The sequence below is a fragment of the Streptopelia decaocto genome (genome assembly GCF_964273445.1).
Source record: "Streptopelia decaocto genome assembly, chromosome: 12".
NCBI classification, from domain to species: domain Eukaryota; kingdom Metazoa; phylum Chordata; class Aves; order Columbiformes; family Columbidae; genus Streptopelia; species Streptopelia decaocto.
The window spans coordinates 6,507,827-6,535,537 of NC_138667.1; the positions used below are offsets into that span (position 1 = coordinate 6,507,827).

The 27,711-nt window shown below is 40.2% G+C and overlaps 1 protein-coding gene across 1 annotated transcript; it reads left to right on the forward strand.

Moving 5' to 3' along the window:
• Positions 1–16,330: 16,330 nt before the first annotated feature.
• NMUR2 (neuromedin U receptor 2) lies at positions 16,331–24,594 on the forward strand (the record flags this gene model as incomplete). Its single annotated transcript, XM_082063555.1, has 4 exons — positions 16,331–17,050; positions 21,894–21,978; positions 23,253–23,378; positions 24,335–24,594. 4 exons carry the CDS (start codon positions 16,331–16,333, stop codon positions 24,592–24,594), a joined length of 1,191 nt encoding a protein of 396 aa, XP_081919681.1.
• Between the last annotated feature and the right edge of the window lie 3,117 nt (positions 24,595–27,711).

A 27,711-nucleotide genomic window follows, 5' to 3' on the forward strand; every position in this document is an offset into this window, starting at 1 on the left:
TAAAAAGTGCTGAATTTCTAATAGGTCGTTTCTCTTCACTGCCTACTTTCTGCTTATCTTTAAATAATAACATCAGTGCCCTTTTTAGAATTCAACCATTTTGCCATTAAGTGGTAAACAAACTACTTCTGCTGCGGGCACGCTGATCTGCATTTCCAAAACACATCAATAATAAACTCTACATGTATTCTTCTGTCAAAGATAGTAAATCATGGAAGAAATCTGCACAAAAATGAGGCAAGTGAAAGATGAATGCTCAGAAGGTGAGGAAAAGGTCAGCTCTGGGGGAGAAAGGGTTGGAATATTAGGTTTTTAGCATCTTTAGTCCTTAAGCTTTATTTTATTGGTGTCATAAGGTATCATAATACATAAATTGTTAGTTCTAATCCACTTGGGTTTATAGCAAGTTTGCACACACACACACACACACACACGTCAGGCAAGGCTAATGGGACATAGATATCAATGCTAGTATAGCAAATGGACTTAATACACTCTGTATGGCAGGTGTTATTTGATTCCTAGTAACACCCAAGACAAAGAAGCTGAGCAAATGTCAAACATACATCTAGAAAAAAAAGTTACATAGGAATGGATAACTTCAGGGTGAGACACTTTACTGTGGATTTCAGTAACTGGGATGCTGGCAAAGCACTGCAGTGGTGCAGCCAAACCCCAGCCACCCTCGTGTCCCTGCAGTTCAGGAAGAGCTTTCCATACATTTCTTCCCTATCTTGCCATGATACTGGATATCCTGCACTGAGACATGGAAATATGGAGGCAAGATGTGTTGGTAGGATCTTAGAAAGATATCTGGTTTGGTCTATGGAATGAAAGAATTGCTGCGAAGGGAAATCAAGACATGAACAAGGAAAAGAGAGGCAGCAGGTTCATTTAGGGAGCCAAATGATGCTCGAGGTGCATAGCAGATGCACAGAGGAGCGGAAGGAAGATGTAATGACATTCTTTTTGCAGATCTGCGACTCCGTTAGGAGAGCAGTTTCCTGTAATATTTCTGGTTACCTGTGGCTAATGAAAAACCCAATTACAGTCCTTTTCAACACACACAAAACCAGGAGAGCCTTTTGCCTTAACCTCTATACCACAACTCATTTTCATAGCAGGTGAATAGTGCTTGCTTCAAACAATGTAAAGCTGAGATTTTAATCTTTGTTCCTCACTGATTGCATCCTCCTATCAGAAGTTTCTGACTACTGATGCTTTAGTTTACGTAGTTTAGCCAGGACTCTTTTTCAAATTATTATCTCTGTCTTCTTCCACCATTCATTTTCCTGTCCTTACACGCTTATTGGTTCTAATTGCATCTCTGTAATAAGACTTATTAATATTCCATGCAGAGGGTCTTCCCCTCTCTTTTGTATGCACAGTCCTGTGGCTAACATTTTAATAACTCAGTTTAAAATAATTTGTGATTTTTAATAAATGCTCTCCTGTTTGGTTTTGGTTTGTGGTTTTGTCATTTTTGCTGTAATAGATTAATTAAAACAAGGTAGTTGTCACTGACTTCAGAGGAAAAGCAGGAGTAATTTTCTCATGAGTATAATTAGAGGTAAAAACAAGTCAAAGTCAGACCTGCAGAGGTTTGGTTATTTATCACTTTCATTTTGCTGGGCTTCTCTTGCTAGACTTCTCTTTCTCCTTCTAGAAATCTACGTCTTGAACTATAGATAGAAAAAGTCTTATCCAAAAAGGGTCTTAAATATGAGCCTGACTTTCATGTAAGCATCTTGAAACGTGCAAGTATATTTTAATGAGTTGGGCTTTTATTTTCCTGTTGAATTTAAGCTGTGATACTTTCTTAAAAATGAGAGCAGCTGTGCTGAAAAGTGTATAGATACCAGGTATTAGTATCATATCTCATTGTTTGAACTCGATTTCCAAGTAAAATTACTAGAATGTTTTTCTAAATATGAAAAAAAAAAAAAAAAATAATGCATGTAGCATCTTGGCGATTTTATGTGTAAATAAAGTATAAATTAGATTGCCTTTTTCTTTGCTTTAAACTGCCTAACTTTAGCTTTGCAAAAACATTTAAATTTGCCTTTTCAAGCTGCAGTGGTTTGACTGCTGAAGGTATGTTTCTGAACTATCATACTCTACCAACAAAATTAGGAGATAATTTTTATCTATAGCTCAGTTAGTAATTTCAAAATTATTCCAAACAATCCCATTTTTGTCATTATGTAATCACATGTGGTTCTTAAAACTTCCTCTTTATACTTTAGGGCATTTTCAGCATACAAGGTAAACAAATAACACAATCTAGGGAGGCAAAGAGGCAGCTGGGAACCATAAACATTTCATTCTTATAGAAGTTGAATTACTGACCCGTTTTCCAGCCCTAGGCAAGTCACAGAAGTTTTTACATTTCATTTGTCATTATTAATGGCTTTTGTTTGTCATATAAGGGAAAAGAACGGAAGAAAAGATATTTTTACTTGTTTTTTGGAAAAATTTCAAAGCTATGTGTTTTCTGTATTTGCTTGTGCTTGGTGGGTACATATCTTGATCAGAATTTCACCGAATCTTAGCTAACTTCTGAAATAAATCTCAGATCTTGAGAAGAAATGCTGCCTCTACCATATTAATACAGGTGTATGAATCTCTTCACCACAGAAAGAGTTTAAGTGCCAGACTTTTGGCTACTTTAGAATTAATTTTTTTAAATGGTTAGGAACAGATAGTTGAACCTTATGTCGCACATGCTGGGCTAATACCCAGACCACTTTTCTTGGGAAGGAACAAATTCCTTCAGTGTGCTTCTGAGAAACCCACCCTGGAACAGAGAAAACTTTACATACTAAGTGTTTAAAATGAGAACATTCTCATGAAAGCTTTTGAGTTCAACAACTTGACATTTTCTGATAACAGTTCTCTTTCTACTGAAAAAAAAAAAAACAGCAGTTGAATAAAGTATGTAATTAAGTTTAATGCATTCTGCATACCTTCCTTTCCCCTCTACCTTAGGATGCTGTGTCATACTGTCCTCAGTTATTACCTATACATAACTGCAAAATTATTCCAAAATCTTCAGCCAGGATCCCACAGAGCTGGAAAATTCCATTAAGGGGGAAGTGTTTGTATTTACCTGCCTTCAAGCAGTGTATTGCGCTTTTTTTTTTTTCCTGCACTCAATAGGTTAAAGACTGAAATCTTAAGCAGTAGATATTGTGAGCTCTGCAAAAAACTCTTCTTAAAATGCTATTCCCAAAATCCTTAGAATTAATCAGTTGTATTCAACAAAAGGTGGCCAGACAAATCCCCTGGAAGCATCACGTCTTCTGACACACTTAAAAATACAATAGAAATGCAGACTTTAAATGAGAGGCATTGATTTGCTTTCAAACACCACCAATACTTTGATCTTCTTGGAGTAATACCAGAGCTTTAAAAATGACTGTCAGAAGCATGAATTATATTTTTGTCTTTCTAAATACAGGTTCATATTTTTGCAATAGTTATCTATATTTTTTAAGATTTATTCAGATACTTTATGTTTAGAACTAGGATAAACCACATGAAAAGAAAAACTCTCCATATATATAGTTTCATAGCTCCCCTTTGTATAGATGCTCTATATACATACATGTAAGTGCACACATATAGAAGTCCAGAATGTCCTTAATTTATCTTGTTTGGAGTTTAACAGGTTATCTCTGATTCCAGCCCTGCCTTTCCTGCCCTCTATTCTGTGTATAATTGAGGTCTTGCCTCACAGCTTGTCTGTTTTGCATGAAAATGAAGTGTCTTATGATACACCCCTTAAGAGCTTGTCTGCTCTGTATGTAAATGCGATCTTGCCTACCTAAAATCTCCAGATCCTATTTGCAAAGATGACTGAGGAACTTTTCAGACGTCAGATATGCACATAACCAATCTGAGATGAAGGAAACAGATGGTTATTAGAGTTCGTCAGAATTTTGGGTTCATTGGAAACACGAGTACTTGAAGACTTGTTTTCTTTCTGAATTAGGAGGAATAGCTGAAATCCTGAAATATTTTGCTGAGTGAAAAAACATCTACAATTTCAATATTTTTATAAAATAATATAATTTTGTGTATATTAAAAAAATATTCCAAATTAACACTGGGCTATTGAAAACAGCTATGCCCTGGAAATACTTTCTGTGCTGCTCTGTCTTCTTGATTAAATGAGAAACACTCTGAAAGACTTAGTGTTCCCTTTCCAGTTCAATCTCTACTCAGTAGCAACTGTACTTAATATTTATTTTAAAAGGTTAGAAAATATGTAAATGACATATTCTGTCTGGCTGCATTTCACAGGGTAACTTGACATGTTCTTAACAAAGCCTATCAAGTAATATTTATGATGGACCTCAAAATAATATAGAAATATTCAAACTAATATAAATGAAAAGGCATAACAATATTTTGATATAAAAACCTTATTTTGACATTTTCAACATAGATCATATTTTACTTTCTGAAGTTTTCTGGAGGGAAGTAATTTCATCAAAATCAGTAGCATCTCGTGGGGCACAAACCCTCCCCCTGTTTTTCATCGAAACATTATTTCCCAAAAGAAAGCTGTTTTAACCACAGGCTTATAACTAGAGTTGATTCCTACCAAGAACGCCATTATTTTAACTTCTAGACATCCATTTGTGAGCTTAAGATGGAGTCACAGGGGCAGGACCAACTAGTTGAACACAAATTGTCCAAGGAGAGGCTCAGGAATAAAGAGGGTTTGGAAGCAAGTCAGGAAGGTCTGGCAAGACATCAGCAGATAAATACAAAGCATGCAGAAGCAGATGTCTTCATCACATTGAAAAAGGATGAAACATTACCAGTATTTTATCGTGTTCTGCTTAGGATTCGGACAGACGTGCAGCAACCCATAGCAGCATGTTCACCAGCAATTTGGACTTGTTTGTATTCACTGAGGCTGATGCTGTCCACCAAAAAGAGACAGTGCCCAGTCAGTTTTCATTCTAGTCCTGCTGAAGTTGGAAATGGAAACAGCTTTGATGGGCTGCAGCATATACCCTATACCTGGGGACCTCTTGTTATCAAAAGTGGAAAAGGGAAATTTACTATTCTTTTGTGAAACTGGGAGTTCATTTAATTGAGCTGCTTGAGGTGGCTTTGTTGCTTGATCGTAAGTGCTCCGGCACAGATTAAAGCACATCTGAATCCAGTAGCAAATCTTCTAAATTAAAGAGGAAAAGCAGAAATATTTTTTTTGCCCAGCTAACTGTGTAAACATCTATTCACGAGAATTAATCTGTGTAATGGCAGAAAATAACGCAGTTTCAGAAGTACTTTCAGCTGGTCAGTTGTTTGGATTTGAGTGTTGGGAGGGTTTGTTGTTTTGTTGTTGTTGTATTTGCAGGTTTTTCTGTGTGATTTCTTCGTGGTTTACGTTTGAGGTTTTTTGTTTGGTTTTTGTGTGTGTGTGGTGGTGTTTGTTTTTTCTGCTCTTCAGGAGGTGCTTTCACGTGCTTCTATGGTATTTAGCTTTTTGTGCTACAAATTTGTTTGAGCATTTTCTATTTGAATGATGCGGTGCATGTACTTTAACACGCTCAAGGTAATGCCTCTTCACAATTAAATACAACACTATTCAAATGAGCTTTTTTGATTAAAGAGCATATTTAATTTTCAGCTTTGTCTTTTGGGCCCACTTTTCATCTTATAGACTAGATTAAGTCTCAGAAGTCTGGTTGCAACAGAACAATACATCAGCTTCTTCTCTCCAACAGCATGGCTATAAGCATGGATGCTTCATATTTGCCTATTTTCACCCTTTTCTTTAATGTGAAGAGAGAAAAAGAGAACACCTTCCATAGTCCATATTTTTAAAATGTCAAGAGTAGTTAGAAAAAGTACCCAGTTCAGTATAAATATGTATAAGGTCTGGAAAAAAAAGCCTTCAAGTTAATGTGTACAAAATCTGGTAGCAGTGTAAGATTTTTCAAACCATCTTAGAGCAGACTCAAATGGGATTTAAAGTACTCCAGGCCTCTTGACATTATTGCACTTGTTGTCAGAGGAAGACATGACGTCTCTCAAAGCAGAATCTACATAATGCTTCCAAAAGGGTGGAAGGGCTGACAGCATTTCTTCTGGAAAGAGACAAAACTGCCTCATGATCTTCCTCCAATGGGTTGCTGGTATGACACAGGGCCAAATGCCAAAAAGTTTAAATCACTGTGATTTCTGTAGAACTTTATACTTCCTCTGTATGGCTCTGTGAGAGACAATCCTGCTTTGAAGGGCTGGGCTATTCGTGTCTATAAAGCACTTGACAATCTCACGGGAAATTTTATAGCGATGCAAGGATAAATGTGCTCAGAAAGACGAGCTTTTTCCCCACTGAGCACAGTCTTTTTAACACCAGCAAGCACCTTCTACATTGCACTGTAGAATGTGTTAGAAAAAAATCACTGGCAAAAAGCATAGGCCTTGATTCTCACATCCTGAAGACAAAATCAGGGCCTGTGCACTTCATCTGAAAAGTACTTACTTAACGTGGGGCCAGAGTGTGAGCTGCTCACTCACCATGGGAAGTCTCATTTAGGTTGGTGAATAACTGTTTCTAAAAGGGAACGAAGATGTGCAGACTATTGCTCTGTATTCTGGTTTGGACCTTTTCCACCAAGTCAGTATGAATGGATCTTGTTCTCTTGTATCTGACTATTAGGTATCATTTAAACCTTGTACCTTCATTCACAAATATGAGCAAATTCTCTGTCTTTTCATTAGGTTGGAGGCACATACAGTGCTGTCAACCCCACCGATTCTCTTCATTGTTCTAGGAACCCAAAACTATCAGCAAATACGAGAGACACACAAGGTACTACCTGCATGTCTTCCCTTTCAGTTCTGTCTTGTCTTAAATCACTTTCATGTCAGCTCTGAGACTTCAATTCACATGAGTGTTGTGTAAGACCGTGCATTTCAAAATATGGTGGTTGTCAACTGAAAGAAAGCATATCATTTTCTGATGAAATGAGGAGCCACTACAATGGTGCTGGAGGGTTTGGCAGTTGCGGGACACCCCAGAGTTTTAGGAGACTCACTGATCAACGGTGTGGCAATGAAAGGGCAATCAATGGAGCTTGGAGTGAGGAGCCTGGAAACCTTCAGTTATAACACTGGAAGTCTCTTATGCCTTGAGGAAAAGTCCTGAATGTTTTCTATGGGCCATTCATCAGTGCTAGCAGACTATCCAGTACCAACTCATCATGCAATATATGCTTCAGGGAAATGGCAAGGTAGATATTTAAGCAGGACATTCTTAGCACTGGGGAAAAGTGTGTTATCATGTTTTTCTTCTGTTACTGACACCATAAGGCTAGAAACCAAGGCTCTGAAACAGCCTTTAAGATTCGAAGTCTCATGAGTACCAAAGAGACTTAGGCTCCCAGACACCTCATAAATCTGGACCGTGGATATTGTTTCCTTTCTCTTCTGGGATGACTTAATCATTTCGAACAGCAGAAGAGAGAATAATGAATAACAATGTGGGACTAATCAGGTTTATGCACAGTGTTATCTTGGAAATAGCAGTGCTAAAGAGCCATTCCTCAAATTTTGGTTAACAGCTTCCACGCAGGGGAATACTGGGAATGGCAGACAAGCGCATACTAAAGTAAAGCTGGATGAGGAGCAGCTCTGTTGCAAAATACCTGGGCGTGTTGGTAGAGAGCAATCTGAACATGAGCCAGCTGTGTGCCTGGCAGAAGCAGCACCCCAGGCTGTATGAACAGGAACATAGCCAGTAGACTGAGGGAGGTGTTCATCCTCCCCAGATCAGACTCATTAGCCCATTATCTAGAGTATTGCATCCAATTCTGGTTCCTCCAGTGCAGGAATGACAGTGATAAACTAGAGCAACTTCAGGAGAGGTCACCAAGATATTTGGAGCTGAAGCACTTCCCCAGGGAAGACAGGCAGAGAGCTTCTCTGGTTTCACTTGGAAAAGAGAAGGCTTCAGGATCCTTGTAGCAGCCTCTGCAGCACGTAGGAGGAAGTTACCCCATGGTCCACCCTGTGCTCTGACTCCACAGCAGACCCTGCTCTACAAAGAACTTTGGACTAAAGACCTCCAGAAGTCCCTTTCCAGACTGCATTTCAAGCCTATGGTCCTATTTCTTTACAGGTTACTTGTTGCTTCAGTTCTTTGTCTTCTTTCCTCATCTTTGTCTTTAACCTCATGTATGTTTTTTATTTGGTGTTTTCTGTTCATTTACATATACAAAGTTAATTTTGTCCCTTTTCACTTCCAATCCCTAGCACTTCTTTGTTTGTCTTCCTAATAGGTTATTGTTTCAAGTTTGTTAGGTCTTCTCCTCCTCCATTTTATTTCCCTTCTTTGTCCTGCCAGCCGTCACCGAGCTTTTCTTGTTTCAAACAACATTACTCATTGGCCATTGATCTTTAAATAGAATTGAAAAAAAAAAAATCAAGCTTTCTAGTTCTGTTTTCCCTACCTAATAAATTTCTGATGTAATGTCAGAGTCAATATTACTGCACATTTAAACACAGCTTGCTGTGTTGAGAGAAAAACAACTTGACTCAGATTTAAGTCATTTCCCTCTGATGCAGAAATTTGTTTTATTAAAGGTATTGTAGAATATGTTTGTCGATAAGAGATATGTTCAGCATTTAGTGCAATCAGAGCAAATCAATAGAGTTCTGGGTCAGCTCAGATCTAACTGTGGATCAAAGTTTGCAAATGAGCAGATAATGAAGGTGTCTTGGTTACACAAAACATCAGTAAGTTTGGATGCTAAACTGGTCTCCCAATAGAAAGAGGTGGACTAAGTCAAATTTGTACAGCTGCTGTAAAACTAGTATTGGGGAAGAATGAAGAGAGGTGCACTGCAGCAGCTCTGGCCTCACTGGGCCATGGTATGAGGAAATGTCCAAACAGCATTTTTTTACATCTGAAGTGGTCACAGCCTTTGTTCCTGTGTCTGTTTGCAGGGTCTGTGCGGGAAGAAGCTCCTGTGCCCCACATTCATCTTCAGTTTCAGCAAGCAGAATAAGGCTCCCAAATCAGCAAACTGATCTGAATCCTGGTGGATACAAACTGATCTACTAAAGCCTCTGAATCCAAAATTGCCAGGTCATAGGGGTGCTCAGGCCACCTACCTCCACACCCCAGCCCTGTGCAGGAGAGCTTTTGTCATTGCATCGGGACTGTTCCTTGTTCTGCTCCTAAACTGTAGAGGGCATGGATGGGTTATTTTACCTTAGTTTGCAGTTCTGCCTGCGGTCATTTCACTACTTAGTGGGCTGCAAAGCACAAAAATGTCCTTGAGGTGTACGCCACAATTTGCTACAAGCTTTTCAATAAGTTGATCCAGTTTGCTTTTCATATCTAAGACGTATTGGGTTATTTGGAAACTATGGTAAATTATCCCTCTGGCATGTATCTTTTTCATCACTGTTGTGTCTAGAGTTTTCTTTCTCTCTCTAACCTGGTAGCAGGAGACATTCAAAAGAACAGTACCATCCCTTGCTGCGTTTAACTAAACCAAGATATGACTCTTGGGAACAGCCTAATGGGGAAAAGAGCAGGAAGAAATCATTATCTGCCAGCATATTAATGTTCCAAATTATGCACATCCTTCTTCATAAAGATTGTTTCATTAATTCCAAGTCAAATAATATTGATTCTCAATGTGACATAAAGACAGGGGATCACTGTAATCCCACTTACAAAGCAATCTGAATAGCAGCTGAGGCAGGAGGGAATTGAAACTCTTGACAAGTGTTTTTGCCAAAGATTCACCCTTATGAGCAGTAGAATAATACTTTTACTGGAACCAAGAAAGTTTAAACATGCATATATAATTTAAACAAGCTTTTTCTGAAACTAGAAGAACAAGAAAAAATGCTGTCTAACTTTCAGTTTCTTAAATTGCACTATTATTATTATTATTATTATTATTATGTAAGCAGCTCTTAAAAAAACTGTTTCACAGAGTATAAACTAACACATCACTGCATTTCTGGGTGAGATAGAGAGTGTATGTGGTTTTCCAAGAGGAGTAAAATTTTTCAAATAAACTTTTATTATTCTTACAGCAAGGTTACCTCCACACCAACCCTTGAAGAATGAAATGTTCAGAAAAGGGATTCTCTTAGTTTTAAAAAGCTCGTTAGCTTTGTATTGGATATGTACTATACAAACAGGACGAGTCCCATGTATTGTTTTTATTGATGGATACAGTTCTCCTATAACAAATTGCTCAGTTCTACCACCTCCAGTAATACAAAGTATCACTGCCTTTATTTGAATAAATTAAGACTTGTCACTGTGATTCCTTCAGTCTCATAAGGCATATGTCTAATACCTTTCCAGGCACTAGGCAGACTCTGTGATAATGGATGTTTGTTTTTTGTTTTCCAGGGGACAGAAATACTTGCACAAATCTCAAGGTGCAGAACAGAAGCCAAATATATGTGAGCTGAAAAATAATACTGATGAGTCATGTCAGGGAAACTAGTTAAGTCTCTTTTGGGTCAGACAATCAAGTGAGCTGAGCTCTCCTGAGAAACATATCCACCACAAGGAGAGGAAGAAACTGCAGTGGAGTATCAACACTGTGGTAAGATGCAGAAAGCCATAGAGAGATGCTGAATAATCTGATTCTTCCTGCGTAAATCTGAGTCCTGTAGTACCAGATCCCTCCTGACTCAGACACTCTGACTCATTCTGCACCATGCTTGCCATTTCAGTACATTCCCTACCATGACAATCCTTTCATCTTTCCCCAGGTAAATCCAAGTCACTTTGTCATGATGGACACATTCAGTATGAGAAGAATTTCTGCATCAGAGTTGTTTTTCAGCTCTTCTCACTGCTACCCTACATGTCAAGCCTGAATCATGTCCCCACCTGCCACTCACTGCCTCTTCAAAGCATGAGCATACACATAAACAACACAAAAACACTTACTAAAAAAGGAAGGACATCATTCCCACTAATTTCCAGAATCAACACCATCAAGGAAATCCCTGCTGAAAGCCATGTCAAGAGGTACATCCACCCTGCTATGTAAAAGAGGGCAAGGGAGTGATTTTTAGCATGGGACTGTCCTCACTGTTCAGCTGCTGCCTGGCTCTCTGGCCCTGTTTTAATCTGTCCCAACAGCTCCTCGAAGATGAAGCCTGTTCAAGACTCCCTCTAAAGACTGGTTGTTATCAGAGGATGGATAAGACTGCACAAAGTCTAAATTAATGTCAACTGTTTAACAAACTTGCTGTTAAACTTTATTACCTGCTTTCCCTCTGCAGACAATAGCAAAAGTAAGCTCCTCCATTTCATCTCTTACCTTGTGCTATGGTTTAGGACAAGTCACTTTCTGGAGGTTCCGCTTTCCATTATTGACTCAAGTGGGAGCCTGAAAATTGCACGTGGACTCATTAGGCAAAATGGGTTCCGCTCTTGAAGTAGCTTGTTACTGCACTAACTGCGTAGGTTGCCAGCTGCTCCAGGCAGAGAGGTGCCCCCTTGGCATTTTGTACTGTAGTCATGAAATCCACTTCGCAGGTGTGTTGACTGATATCCTGGGGACTTCAAGTATCGTGCACAGCCACAGAAAAGCTATCTGTGAAGAGCCTAGATAATTGCAAAATGACTTACAATAAAGCATGGAAAAGCTACTGTAGATCCTGTTATAGTGAAGCTTGGTCCTCCAGCCTGGAGGGAGAGAAAATACACAAAATATATCTATGCATTTGATGGAATGTTGAATGTTATGCTGAATATACTTAGAAAAACAAGGATTCACATTCCAGCTACTGCAGTGAACCAAACAAGTCTTTCAAAGGAGAAAAGAAAAAGTCAAATCAAAGTCAAATCTATGTTCTATAATTACAAATCAGTAATGGAAGTGTGGCTATATTTTTCCAGCAGTTGTGTTAACATATTTAGTCTAGTATGGCATAACATTTCTGCCTACCAGCTCTGTCTTTTATTTGCATCCTCTTCTTTTCATCCCCGTGGGACAGACATACTTGGTACTGCCGTGTTCTCAAATAATTAAAACAGTGAGTTTGAACCTGCAGTTCTCAGAGCAGTGTGGCTCTGTGGGCAGCGCTGAAGGACCCATGAAAGAAGTAGGGAAAGCAAGCTCAGGCTGGACAGTAGTCCCCTCACAGAATTTCTAAAGGAATTTGCACCTGCCTTCGATATCTACAAATTGGAGAAAGGGTGAAACCATTGAAACAACAGAATCTGGTGGCTGCAAATACAAATTAGAAACAAAAGGCAGGGTTGTAATTGCTGAAGATAAAAATTAATGGACCTGCTTGTCAAGTGTTATGGCAAACCCAAAGCCTCTTCAAGCCCTTCTAATGAAGTAGGGTGTCTTTCTAAGGGTGTGTGTACAGAAAGCATTGCAGCACCTCCTTGCAGACTCTGAGTAACATCTTGTGGAGGGCTGCTCAGTCACGGGTGCCATGTGGACATGTCAATGCAGTATTGTGCCTGAGCTAATCAACAAAATTAGTTAGCGTGGCACACCATGGCATCAACCCAGCTATTAATATATTACTTCCAGTTCCACAACCAGAGGAGGCTGAATAAGGAATCTCCTTGTTGCAACACATAGATAGAAATATCAAAAAGATCTTGTTTTGCATTAATAAAATTTTGTATTCTGAGATGAGCAGATATTCAAATTAGACCATCATAATGGCCCATAGCTCTTCAAAGTATATCCCTCTGTAAGCACGACCAGTGGAGGATTTATTCATTTGTTATACTCTGGATTACCTCCACCATTCTCTGGTTCTTTTGATGTGTCCAATTTTCTCAAAAATACAAAATTATTCACCATTTACTGACCTAATATGTAGTCACTAATGGGTGCTCTTTCAAGGGGTTTGGGAAACATGAAGGCACTTGAACTTAAGTCTTCTTCAATGTGCACTTTGCTGCCCTTAATGGAACACAGGAATATGCTGTAGCAGGTTGCATTAGCAAAGAGAAAGACTCACAATGCAAATGTGGTACAAGAGATACCACCAGCATGAGGGCATAGTCAGTGCCTAAGGAGATAATGTCCACTAGCAGTGGAATTTAACATGCCCCAAAACCTTGTCTCAGTTAATGTTTCCGAATATCACATTGCATTATGTAGTGTGCGTTACATTAATGTAAGTTATTACATCACAGTGATTACATTACTATCACATAAAACTGCACAATTCTAAGGTCAGCATGCAGCACACCACCTTCCTTTGAGTTTATTACAGCAAGCACCAATGAAGAGTGCTTTATAATGAAAAATACCAAATGCTTTAATACTACTTTCTAAAGGAAAATCTGTTTTTATTTTCTGTCTATGTTGTAAAAATAAAATATTTCCAGTCACACAGAGCCAGAGCTAGTCTTTGGTCAGATGTACTTTTCTATCCTTATTGAGACAGATATGATAAAGAATAACAAATAAAGCTTCAAGAAATGAGCTGAAATGTATTTTCCACCCTTTTTGCTCTCCCCATCTACCACTTAATTGTGGCCATAGTGTCATGGTTCCAGGGGTGACCTGCTAGACAAATAGACCTGTTTTTCTTCTGTGCTTCTATTCCCACAGCTTGTCAGCACCTGAGCCCAGCAGGATCAGAAAGCATGGAGGAAGGAGAAGAAGTGGAAATAGACACGGGTGGGCCTGGCACATCCATGTTCTCAAGCCACCTGATGTGTTTCTACAGTCCATAGCTTTCCTGTCATAGACATCATGATGGATATGGCTGCCCTGTTGGCTTTTTAGTAAGTAACTCAGTTCATTTTGGTTTCCTTAAGATTGAGTTCAAGGTGAACAGACCTCAAGTTTCATTTTCAGTTTCTTTAAAAAGGGTAGTGTGTAAGAAGAAAAATGAAGATCGCTTTGGCAGCTAGTTTAGAAGTGTTTACTCACCTGAGTGATGATGCTGTATAGAGAGTGATGGAACTTACTGAAGTTTGGGGGCAGGGGAAGGAAAAATTGAAAGAAATGAAATACTGTTGAGAGTTTAAAGGGAAAAAACAACCTGAAAGTTAAGTAGACATACAAAAAGTGCTTAGTCCTGCACAAATTCTCAAATACTTAGAATCATAGAATCATTTTGGTTGGAAGAGACCCTTAAGATCATCGAGTCCAACCATAAGCTAACTTGGGCACTAAACCACATCCCTAAGAACCTTGTCTATGCGTCTTTTAAACACCTCCAGAGCTGGTGATTCCACCACTTGTCTCTTACTGTTCTCTGAAACAGTCAGTAGTGGTCTCAACCAGACATCCTACTGATGATTCCTATTTCTACCTCTTATGGCAAGACTAGCTCAAAATCAAATTTACATTTTTTCAACATGGTTAAAATGCAAAGAATCTCTTTAAATGTATCCTTAATGAAGATAAAAATAGGTCAAAAGAGCACAAATTTCTCACCAATCCAATAAAAGCTTTCAGTCTGCTGAATGGAATACCTCTGGTCAGTGCTAAAATATATAAGAATACATGAGTCTCCATTTTTCTGATGGAGAGAGTTCATGTCCAAGATAATTTCAGCAGATCCAAAAGTCATCACAAGAGATACGCTTCTGTCTTTTAGTATCGTTGTTACAATACCTTCCATGCCTCTGACATCTTAAATGAACGCACAGTAAGTCCTCAGGCTCCACACATGCCTCTGTGGGACCAAACTTGTGTTCTTTACCTCCTGCTGCTATTTTAGGAGGCACTCTGTGCTTATTACAATATTTTTTCTTGCAAAGTGATGGGACCACTACTAAACCAGAAGAAGTTAAAGAAAAAGAAGACATGATCTACGACGTCCTTGATTCCTTGGAGTCAGAAGCAGGTTTTGCATGGGATCAGTTTGCTCTCTAGCCATTTATAGTGGAGTAGTTTGCATCTTCCTTGGAAAACTTGATTTTTTCAAGATTTTGGAGGACATGCCACCCAAAAGGGCTGTTCTTCTGCTCCTGGATGTTTAAAAATATGCAGTCTTAAGTTAGCAGCCACAGAGACTCAGTTAAAGGGCCAAACAGAGAAAATAAGGTGGTTCTTCACACATAGATAGTAGACCCAAGGAACTCGTTACCAAAGGATGTGAGGGATGTAAAACATCTACATAGCTTCAAGGAGGGGGACCGGGCAGGTACTCAAAAGTGAGAGCTGGTGAGGGGTACTGGGCACACAAATTGCATGTTGGGCTGACAGTGTCCCCAAAACCAGCCCTCAGCTTTTGCACCTCTTCTTTTCCAAATGGCTAAACTTTTTCTAATCTCAGAAGATGACACCCATGCACTTCGAAGCCTTTTTGTTTTCGAGAAATTCTGTATGAAATCAAGTATTCATAAGGAGCTAAATGATCTATTTTGACACAGCCATCATCCACACAGGATACATTTTTTTGGCTCAGAAAGTGTTTCCAGAATGGTTGTCATTCAGGAAGAAATAGGGGTTTATAAAAATTCATGTAAATTTAGTCCCAGAGGCAATAAATGTGTCTTTGGAATTAATATGGTCTTCAGAAAGATTCCCAAACCAAGACTAGCTGAGAATATGGAATCAGATTCCAGCATAACAGGAAAGTGAGAAAAATATTTTTATACCAATAAGAAGAGCAATTAAAATCCTTTGTCAAATTTCAGGAGGGAAAAAAAAAGTGTTTAAAAAAAGGCTGAAATATTATTGTAGCCTAATTCTACATGAATGACTACAAAAATGGGTTGTCTTTCTACCACTCGAACTGTTTCCAAGTATCTGCTGTCATAGACAACAGAACATAACAATCTGAAAAATAAAATCATGCCAGATTTTTTTTTTCGCTTGTGTCTCATAACTGGATGTAGCATCAATATAATTTAGTAGAAGATTTTTGGACTGAGTTTTGGGTTTGTTTTGTTTTGCGGGTTTTTTTTTTGCTTTCCCACCCTCTGACAAATACAAACATCTTGCAGTTTGTCTCACATCCTATATTTCAGATTCCCAGCTCTCTAACTCCCACATTTCTGATTCTGTAAATGCATCTGCTACAGGAGCTGATAGAAGTAGCTGTAACCTCTTCTCTTACTCTATAATCTAATGCACTTAGCGAGCCAATGAATATGTGTGAAAGGAGGGGCTTTCTGGCTAAGGGACTCCTTGCAGGGGAACAGCTGTTAGAACAGCAAAACCTCAACCGAAGCCAGGCACACACATCTCTCAGTGGCTTTGTGCATCTAGGTCTGGCAAGACAATTCCCTCCTCTCTTTCTCTCGCTGCAAAAAGTGAGAAAACTAGCACAGAGAAACTTGAAGAAGACGTGATCTCAATTGTGAAACGTTTCAGAAGATCCAGTAATGGCCTGGATCAGCAATATCTCCTGGTTTAATCACTTTGCTCTCCATGAAGAACGTTTCAGGAGGTACTTGAACAGCACTGAGGATTACTTAGCCTTCCTATGTGGGCCCAGACGGAGCCATCTGTTCTTGCCTATGGCTTTGGTGTACACCCTCATCTTTGTTGTTGGGGTGGTAGGTAACTTCTTAGTTTGCCTAGTAATCCTCAAGCATCGGAACATGAAGACCCCAACCAATTACTATCTCTTCAGCCTTGCCATCTCAGACCTGCTTGTGCTGCTTTTTGGGATGCCACTGGAAGTCTATGAGATGTGGAGCAACTACCCCTTCTTGTTTGGGCCTGTTGGCTGCTATTTCAAGACAGCGCTCTTTGAGACGGTGTGTTTTGCCTCCATCCTCAGCGTGACCACAGTCAGTGTGGAGAGATACATCGCTGTCCTCCATCCTTTCCGTGCCAAGCTGAAGAGCACTCGCAAGCGTGCCCTGAGGACCATCGTGGTGCTCTGGGTCCTCTCTGTCCTCTTTGCGCTCCCCAACACGGGCACCCATGGCATCATGCTGCAGTATTTCCCCAATGGCACCCTGGTCCCCGGCTCTGCTACCTGCACTGTAGTCATGCCCATGTGGATCTACAACTGCATTGTCCAGATTACTTCATTTCTTTTCTATGTGCTGCCTATGGGGGTAATAAGTGTGCTGTACTATCTGATGGGGCTAAGAGTAAGTCCTACTCCAAATATGCTCAGTGTTTCCTTAGCTCATTCTTGTGTTTGTGTCTGTATGTGTCTTTTAAGTGATTTCACCTTTTTCTTGCCAATCTGTTCTCCCTTCTCACCCCCCCCACCCCCCAAACTCTGAAAACAGTGGATCCAACTCTTTCTTTGGTGTAATCCCATTCTCAAATGAATATAACTATGTTGGAGAATAATTTACCCCAATCTTTTTTAAAAACTTACCATCACTGCTGCTCACATTTGAATGTTACTTAAACATCAAAGTCTGTAGATTGATTTCAGCCTCTCAGAGGTTTGCACCTTTGCAGTGGGGACCAGAAGAAAATAAAAGGAAAATGGGAAAAGAACAAAAAGGAATAGACTAGTGATTGAATCATGTGTATTTGTTATCCCACTTCTTGTGACTGTGGAAATTCCATTACATTACTTTATTTTTTTCCTTCCCTAGAGACCGTGATAATATTTGGTTGTTAAAAGTCATGAAGTTGTCATAAACTGAAGAGCTGCAGCTAGTAAATTCAGCAACCGTTTCTTTATATAATTATGTCACAGTTTCACCATCGATTAAGGCTACCTTAGAGCTCATATTCTATGTTCAGAAAGTGAGACTAATTTTATAAAGTATTCATCATCTAAAAACACAGATAAAACAATCAGTGTCACAGTATCACAAAGCTATGTGGCACAACAATGAAATGCACTGTTAATCATAGCAAGTCAATGACTTTTTTCTTCTCATATGTTACATGTATTTAGAAAATATAAATCCTATCTCATTGCACTGAATATAATTTAAAGTTTTAAAAGCTGTGTCTGATCATATAGCAAGAAAGGGGTGAAATATGCTACTGGAGACAAATTAACTTACCAGATAACGTGGAAGAAATTCAACCATATGTGTGCTGGTGTCTATATCATTTTGCTGTGCTAGCTGAATTTTACTGTTATCTGAAACTCTTTTCCTTACCCAGGAAAAACTGCAAGGATTAACTGCCAACAATCCGTAGTACACAGCAGATCTTTGAAGCAATGAATGAGTTAAATTATTCCCACTGCCCAGTGGCTGTTGTGAGGTCTTCACGTAGTTTCATTGAAAATCTTACAAAGTAAGACCTGAAGTGAGGGAAAAGTGCTGAAAATATAGCTGTTAGAAAAAGAGAAATCCCCAAACTAATAAAAAGGTCTTGAGGACTGCAATAACTTCTGTTTGTGGCAGCAGATATTCCTAATCCCCATCCCAAAAGAGAAGCTAGGTACCAGATGAGGGCTGCTCCCCCAGGACTTCTGTGTATTCACAGATTTGTTCAAGCTGTCTTTCCTAAGGGCTGTAATGTTCATTGTTTATGCCTCTGCTTTTCTATATATTCAAATTTTGAACATCACCTGTCTTAGGTATATCTGCGTTGCACTCCAAACAGCACTAGGCAAGATAATTTCAAATTTTCAACAGAAATTATAGAAGAATGGTGTGTATATATGTAATTTTTCAAGATAAATCCGTTTTTATCTACTCACAGAAGGTGAAATCTATGAAGCTCTAGCAACACTCCAGAGTCTCCTGGGTATCATGTATTGCTCATAGACTCAGAGTTGATCCACAGGTAGTACATAAGCTCAGACACAGCAGAGAGTTTTCTAAGTCCAGGCTTTGTGGAAGGGGCATTTTCTCACCAAAGTTTCTACCTCAAGCTTTGCCAGTGCTCTCAAGAGCCTCAGGATGCAATACAGAAGGGAAAATGCGCAACATGTTAAGCAGCTGTGAGAAGGTAGCAAACATGGCTCACATGGTACTTGAGTTTATTTTATTATTATTAAATTTTATTCCTTGCAAAAAATGTATTGACGACAGAGCTGTCAGGTTAATTACGTCGTGACCAACTACCTCATTATCTACTTCGATATAATTTTATGGCTTCATGGTTTAATACTGCAATGTTACAGTCAATAGATAGTCCCAGCATTAGTGTAAAGAAGAGGAAACTAATTACACTGTAATCTCATTAGATTTGATTGTGGAAACATCCTGCTGCCTCTTCCATTAGGTTCTTATCACAGGTGCCTTTAGGACCAATCCCTAAATAAGCCAGGCTCTTCTTTAAATGCAGTTCAGCTGTTGAGCTGCTGGTTGCAACCAACAGCCAAAAAGGTGAGGAGGAATAGGAGAGGGAGGAAATGAGAACATGGGGAAATGGCTGCTTGTAGAAGCTAAACCCCGCAGCGGTGATGAAGATGGGGTGGCATTGCTTGGGAAGAAATCTGCATTGCAGCAGGATTTGGTGCAGGGGCCCTGTGTGTTTCCTTCACACTGATCTCTAAAAGGACGCAAGGACAGGTGATTAGTTGTTTAAAAGTCAGATTCTGTTTAACTAGGATTTTTGACAGTGAATGAAGAGAATGGAGAGTCCAGAGACCCATTTATCCTACCTACTTCAGACATTTATGAGGGGACATAGCTGATCAAATGTGACTAGATTGACCTCGTCTAGAATTATTCTTCTGTTAAGAGTCCAGCACATCTTCTAGTGTTACTTCCCCTCAGTAACACATTGGACACACTGGTAATTTTTATTTCAGCTATCTTTGAGTCAAGACAACATATTCTCGCCAATTTACAGCTTGCCCAGATTTTCTTGTAAAAATCTATTTCACGCCCTAGAATGCCCCATTGTTAAAACCAGAATTGCATGGGGACGGTTGCTTGCCTTTGGCTGATTTCTGCGGAGCCCAGCACCCTCCTGGAAGGGTCTGTCCTCTTTTTATGGAGGTTGTCCTGCAAACCTTGCACCCTCTAACAAGCAGAGAGTGCGCCCAGGCTACAGTTCAGCAGACAGGTGACAACTGCTTCAGCCAGATCACTCAAGTAGACAAAATTGCGTGCTTTAGCGCAAGTCACGTGGTTTTTAAAGACCATTTTTTCCTTTAGCTGGAGAAGAAGTTTGGTCACCATTCGCGTCAGGCCAAGGAGCTTACAGAAGCAGTTCTGCTTTTACTGAGTGGCCTCACTAGGTTTGCTTGGGAATAGGTGAGGCCCTGATTTTGCTCTGCCTTTTGATTTCTAGTGTGAAATGCTGTAGTTAATAAAGGTGCGGGGGGGAAATCCAATTTTCAGCTTCTTGCTCCAGACACTTTTAATTCTTCTGCAGTAAACGGGTAACATTCATCTCTGGGCAACCCTACATAGCCTCATACATTCACAGTAATATAAAGGTAACCGCTGCCTTGGCTGGAGTTCACCCTCTGTCAAACCATTGGTATGAACTCAAGTTACCACCTTTGACATGGACCTGTTGTTTTTTTTTCCCTTCTTCTTTGTCATAACTCATTTTTTTATTAAATTACAACCGCTGAGTTATTCTTACTAGTTACACCCCCATCTATTACCACTTGAGGCTAAAGAGGAGCCTTATAACATCATCAAAATGACAGGAGGAAGGTGAAAAATAAAGATACATGTATGTCTGGTTTATTACAGCATCAGAGCACTGTATTCTCTGAGGTTATGGAATATGCCTGGAATAGATTATTGTTGAGACTGAAAACCACTGAAGGGAAACTAGAGATTTTAATCAATCTGAGCAGACATGTATCGCTAGATGTGTTTCAAATCAGTGGAGTCTCTTCCTTCAGTGACTGTGGGAATGACTAAAGGTTACAGAGGGAATAATGTAAAACGTGAGAGGCTGAATTGCACTATAATTGAATATAATTCGATTTACATGTGTTTCCCTTTTATGGCTTTTATGAATAAACAGAACAATGAAAGAAGGTCTCATTTGATCATCCTTACAGAAAAGTATTGTTAATCAAAAATCAGAATGCAAAGTCACAGTGTGAAAGGCAAAAGAAAATGGCACAACTGTCATGTTTTCACAAGATTTTTACAAATCCAGGTTGATTTCTATCTTTTCCCTCATTCTTAATATTCTTTCCCAATTAATTAAAAGGTTTTTTTCCAGTTTCAGTTGAAAAAAGCATCACTCCAAATCTGTTTGCTAATCAGAAGTTCCCACTTGAGGACACTGGATCCAATTATGAACTCTCCATAGATTATTTATTTCATAATCTAAACAATTGTCCTGATTATCTAGCTCTGGACTTTTCACCACCAAAGCACCAGTGCTCTCATCATAAGCATATTGGGGAAGCATTTCACAGAAGGATCAGATTATTATTCTTTATGTCAATTTTTTAGAAGCACAGGAAAAACTATGGGAGAAGAATACCCACCTTGTTGTAACTGAGCCGTAGGTAGCTGAATCTCTGCATATCATGCACACTGGCTGTCTGAAAGTGAGCATGTATGGGTTTTGTTCATTAGAAGGGCTGAATATCAGTTAGTCCAAACACTCAGGGCATGAAACAAACCCCCTTGAATTCTACAGGAATTTTTCTTGTGATTACAACTGTGTTTCACTGAGGCCTCTCTAAGTATTTTTTGGATCATTGGTCTCTGCTTAATTGTGGGGAACCCTTTTAGGAAAGTAAAAACAAACAATATTTTGCCAGAAGATAAAATAAAGCCTAGCAAAATAGCGTTGAACACAAACTGTGAACCAAATACTGACTCATTGAGAAAGGACAAGTGGGGAAATACAAACTTGCTGTAAACGTGCAGTCTCAGATATATAAAATCTGAAGATTGTTACAACCTGAAGCTTCAATGTTTCCCTAGACTGAAATTGAAATTCAAATGTAGATTTTTTGTGAGTCCTGATTTGCCCAAATTTTTGCCTTCTCAAACTACAGCTATCGAAATATCAAACAGGCTGTGTCCGGTGGGGATGTCATCTTCTGTCTAAGCTGTCCCTTGGTTTCTCTTGTTTTGCCAGCTGAAAGGAGATAAATCTTTGGAAGTGGAGGAAGTGGCTATGAACGTTCAGAGACCATCCAGGAAATCGGTCACCAAGATGCTGTGTAAGTAGTGAATCCTTCTGTGTTTTATTCACTGTGGACAAGAGGGTGACCAGGTCCTGAAGGATATCAAGAAAATTAACTAGATACAAGAGTTATGAGCAGATGTGACCAAAAAAAAAAAAAGAAAAAAAAAAAAAAAAAAGCTTGCTGCTGTTTTATGTAGACTTAGAAAGCATGGGAGTGAAACACCATGGCTACCAAAAGACTCAGAAGGCAAATTTTCTTCCCCAGCACAAGAGGAACTTGAGCAAAACTACATGGCAGATGCTTTCATGGCAACTCTCTAATATCCCTCACTCCAAACCTGGCTCTTGCAGCCCTCTGGAGAGGATCCCTCTTTTTCAGAGTGTGAATAGTCTTATCTTGTACATTTTTAAAGGAGCATGTACTTCTGTTTTGCATCACACCATGAGCCCTGCTTATGACCAGGAAGGTCCTGCCAAGCCACGTACATCACCTACTGCTGACTTAACCACTAGGCAGATTTGCACATTGTACAGCATTCAGGAGAATTTGTGCTCCAATCACTCTGAAAGCACTCACATCACTTCTTAATTTGGGGCTGTCTTTAAAGGAAAGATCACCTTGCTACTGAGATGGTGTTTATACAGGAAATATAAATCACCTTCAATATTTCCCGCAACATTATTCTTTTACACAGCTTAAGTCACCATCTGAACTAGGAAATTGTACTTTGAAGTCAGCCTGATTTTCGGTGCCCCGTGACTGTAACCACAGGGATTCACAGGACCCAAGTCTGGAATGGCTTTGCAACAGTCCTTACTAGAGCCAGCACAGGCCAAGTTGTGTGTGGAGGCAAAATCTTTTCCTTTCCTTCTGAGTGGTGCACCCAGAGAGACTTAATCATCAGTGCATGATTGCTATGGCCTTATCCTGCTATGTGATATAAAAATAGTGTGCGGAGGAAATGAGTTGCAAGGCACAATGGAGTCAGTGTGTGCCAGGTACCACAGATGACTCCAGATGTCTCACTGGCGGTTTCTTCATTAGGCTCTGTACATGCCACAACATTACCTGGCTGTTGCCTGCTCTGTTTGCATGTCATTTTCTTTGTGCATGCTTTGGGTTATCCAACACAGAAATTAGTGGAAAGTTTGTTCTATTAACTGGTAATTGTAAGATAGAAAGGATGCCAAAGTTCTGAAACAATAAAGTTCATATATTTAGTCTTTCATGCAGCTTTCTGAACTATCTCTGCTCTGTACAAGCTTCCATAACTGACTTGTTTTTCTTCTCCCCTTTCTCCATGCTAGTTGTCCTCGTGATGGTTTTTGCTATCTGCTGGGCTCCATTCCATATAGATCGACTTTTCTTCAGCTTTGTTGTGGAATGGACTGAGCCTCTGGCTAATATATTCAACGTAATTCATGTGGTGTCAGGTAAAGTTTTCTTCTTCCATTTGCATAGGGGCTGGCAAAAAAAGCATTTGTGAGTGGTTTACTTGAAATATGTAGTCATTTATTTTGTAGGTGATGTGAGACATGTATAAAAAAGCTTCTTGGTGTTTGGTGGACAGTGATGAGAATTGTGCCTGAAGTAAAAACTGCATGTAAGTTTCTGCAGTTTTCAACATCTGGGCATGTTGTCCAATACGGTTGTTTGAATATTCATAAAGAAGGAAAAAAAATAGGGTATCATGCATCATTACCAGCTGCTTTTCCTTCTTGGGAATGTTCAGAAATGAAGTCTGCTGTCATTTGTCTGCTTTTAACCCAGCAGCAGGCATCACCCTCCAGATGGTCTCTCAGGCAAAAGGGAAACCATACCAAATGGCAAGAAAAGAGGTTTACGTACTGCTCAGAACTGGGTGATACAACCAAATGTTTATGGCTCTGCTGACCATAAAATGAAGGCTTTTTCAAAAAGGATTCGTATTTTCAGTCTGCCATGGGAAAACACTGAATGTGGCCATTAGGCAGCTCAGACAAAACCAATTTCGTGCAATTGTCCTGGTGTGTTGTAAGCCATTAGCTCCCCTCAGCTGCAAGTTATCCTCCAACAGCTCTGATGGGGGCACCAGCTGTGCAAATCCTGCTGTGGGGATGAGGGCTGTGCTGGAGGCAGGTCAGTACAGCTCAAGAGAGAGCTGGTTCCTAAACAGCTGGAGATAGTGAGCTCCAGTTAATAATCTCTCCCATCTTCCTTTTCCTGTGAGCTGCAATGCCTGACTAGCCTTAGCAAGACATCCTCTGCCTGGATGGCAGCAGGCAGAGATGTGCTGTCGCTGCCTCCACCCTTGCACCCACTTTAGGCAACGAAGAGATTTTCATTTTCTGAGATCGTTTCACACACAAATGAGGTGTGTCTCTCCTCCATCCCCGCCTTGTTCCCCTAGGTATTTTCTTCTATCTGAGCTCTGCTGTGAACCCCATCATTTACAATCTGTTGTCCCAGCGCTTCAGGATGGCTTTCGTCAGTGTGATTTCTCCTTGCTGCAAGCATTGGGCCCCTACACATCCCTCTAGCAAGACTCCTGCCCAGCAGAGCATCTTCGTGATTGAGGACCACAATCTCATGGACTCTGCTGAAGACACAAGTCTCCCTGGCACCCACAGGACATCTGTCAGCAGTTCTCAGCTCTCCACTGGTCTGTGACTTTCCATGTTGTGATCCAGGTGAGACAGAAGTTAAAGAAAATTACTTTAAGAAACAAAAAGAGAAGACACCCTCCTAAAAGACTTATTTCAGCAAGAAGAGCTCACAGAGAGTGTCTTTGATGAACGAATGAGGAGTCTGTAATTAGCTGTTGATTGAGAAGCATTGTATTACTCTTATGCTAATAGGAGGGCTGGAAATCTCAGTTTACTGTGTGCAAGAGAAGAGCTGCTTTATATAAACAGGTCACACTCCCAATGTTACCAGCACAGGAAGGAGACACAGCTTATCCAGGTCTTACTCAATGTATTTTGTGCACCAGCCTAAACGTCAGTTTTTACTTAGTCTGAAATAGGCCAACTTGCTGCACAAGTCTACCCACTTCTAGCTTTAGTTGAACCAGCCTCGTTTCTCTCTCCTACAACCTTCTCGAGGTGTGGCTGTTGCAAGCCTCTTTTGGCAACATAAGCGAATAGGCATGAAGAAGAGCATCTCTGAGCTGGACCAGTAAACATCAGACACCAGCAATAACTATTTCTGAACTAGAAAAAAGAGGGAGCCAACAATTGTAAAATAAAAATAAAGCGAATTTTTGCTTTGAGCTAGGTGAACATTCGGGTGGGGGGTGGTGATTAATGCCTTGAATCACATAGTCAAAAAAATCTACTGTTTAGAGGGTTATTTTTAACAAGTCTCATAGTCACTGCCGCATCTCCTCATACTATGTCTGACAATATCTACACAGTGTTGAAATGGCACATGCATGCCACAAAACCATCTACATTACCTGGGAAATAGCCATTGGGGGGAACAGGGGGGGATGCTCAGGATATTCCTGGTGTGACTCTTTTGCTCAAAATACAGCTAGTGAGGGATAACTGCTTAGGCAATGTGAAAAGTCTACAGCCTTTGGAGGCTTGTCCTGTGCATCAGGCAGTTTTATTTTTGCCCATCTACCTGAACTCAGTCTGACCATGTGCAAAGGGGCTGTAGTAGGTCCCTGATATGTCCCATGTTCTGCAGTTTGCAAGAACTTCTTACAATTGCTTGAATTTGAGATATTTCTGCGAGTGAAGCCCTATGGTCACGCTTCAGCAGACTTCACACCTGCCCATACCAGATGGATTACCGAAATCAGAGATCTCTGTGGGGTTAGCAACCACCAGGAAACAGCCTGGACAACATTCACAACACATGGAATTGGGACAAAACTGCAGCATCAGAGAAACTTATACAAAGGCAACAGAAAAAGGAGTTTTGCAGTGATATTGCATCCAGGTTTTGCCATGGACCACAATATAAGGTCTGAGAATCTTTCCTGCATCGCAGGAATGCGAACAGATCATGAAGGCAGTACATGTACATCCAAGCTGATGAGTTCCTGAGTTCTTTCCACTGCAAGGTCAGGACTCTATTTTGTAAAGGGAGACCAGGGTGAATCCATTACATGACAGAGAATTTTACAAACCTCTGTGCCCCAAGTTTCAAAGCCTGTTTGTTGTGTTTCAGAGAAATGCCTTCCTTGTACATTGTGACACAGGTCTAGGTTTAGCTGTCGTGCTGGGCTCGGGCTTGGCACCCACTGCCACAGAAAATCACCCAGTGTGTGTCATCAAGTGGCTGGGACTTAGAGATTCAGAGTACACAGATTTATCATAATGAATATGAACATTAGATCTTCAACGATGATACACCATATGCATAAAGGCTTATTCCAGTCTGCTCATTGGGGATCCAGATGACATTTCCCACCAAAAGAGGAAGGGGTTGTTCTGCTGCAATGGGCTCTTACCTTGTTTGCAGTCTTCTGTTTTGCCTCTCCCTGTGGGACTCTTGGGTGAGGTGAGAGCTGGGCTCTCATGGCAGCTGGTGAGTCACCTTTTCATGCAGAACAAGGGGAATTTTAGCCCATGTTTTTTGTCAGACCCATTTTACCAGCTGCGATCTTCAGAAGCAAGCCATGGGGAGAGTAAACACACACAAGGCCCTGGAGAGAAAAGGCAATTCCTGCTCCCTGAGGAGACAGCTGAAATGCTTTGCCACCCCCAAGTGGACACTTGAGTTTTATCAGTGACATTTACATTTCTAGTCATTATTATGTATTAACACTTTTCCCTCCACCAGCCATTACAGGGTGTTTTCTCTCTGGATTTGCTGTGCTGGTCGTGCATCACTGCCTGTGAGCTGCGCAGGTCCCTGTTGTCTTGCTGGGCACTGAGCTCTGTGCTCCCACTAACATCTGAGGACCTCCTGGGCAGCAGCCTGGCAGGATTTCCTCCATCACCCTGTGCCTCACTTGTGCAGCTCCCTAACTGAGCCCAGGGTTTATCCTCCTTAATCCCAGCATGTCTTCTCCACTGTCCTAGACACCCAGCCAAAGGAGTGAGGAGACAGTATAGTTTGATGTACTCACACATCCACCGTATGTTGAAGACATTCCTCTGCAAGATTTTGTGGCTCTTTGAATGCATCTTATACATTTGGGACCAGACATCATCTTGTGTTAGTGCACAGAAAGCCATCCATGAGTGATGCTGCTCTCTTCTCCTCCCTTTATGGGAGAATTGTAACCTTGGTTGCAAAGCTCGGGGCTGTTAAACGCATTTCTGACTTGCAGATGAGCACACAGACCTGCAGTCAGGACTGGGGTGTGAAGCTGTAAGGTGAAGGTTTTGTGTGATCTCAAATAAAATGGCCAAATATTTGTTCCTTGGGCTTTGTGAGAAAGTGGTGAGGGAGAAAAAGCATGTCTGGATGGGGAAATTTTAGAAGAGAAATAGTGAGAAGCAAATAACCAGGAGCTCACCTCCTGTTCTAAACAACTTCTTCCTCTTCTTCTTTTTTCTTCTTTTTTTCTCCTAAAAGCAGTTTTTAGCACATTTAATTTGGTATCAGTCAAAAGAAGTGACACTCATAACAAAAAAATACTGAGATTTTTGGCAAAACACCCAAAGGAAAAATGAAAACATGTGGTCTTGCACAAAGCCAAACCTTCTTTGAAAGTGTTATTGGGAGAGACATCAAAATTCTTCTAAATTCTGCTAAAAAAATAAAAGAAATGCAGTGAAAAAAAAAAGTTGCCTGGCTTGAGTTTGAGCGCTCCGAGTTAAATTCCCT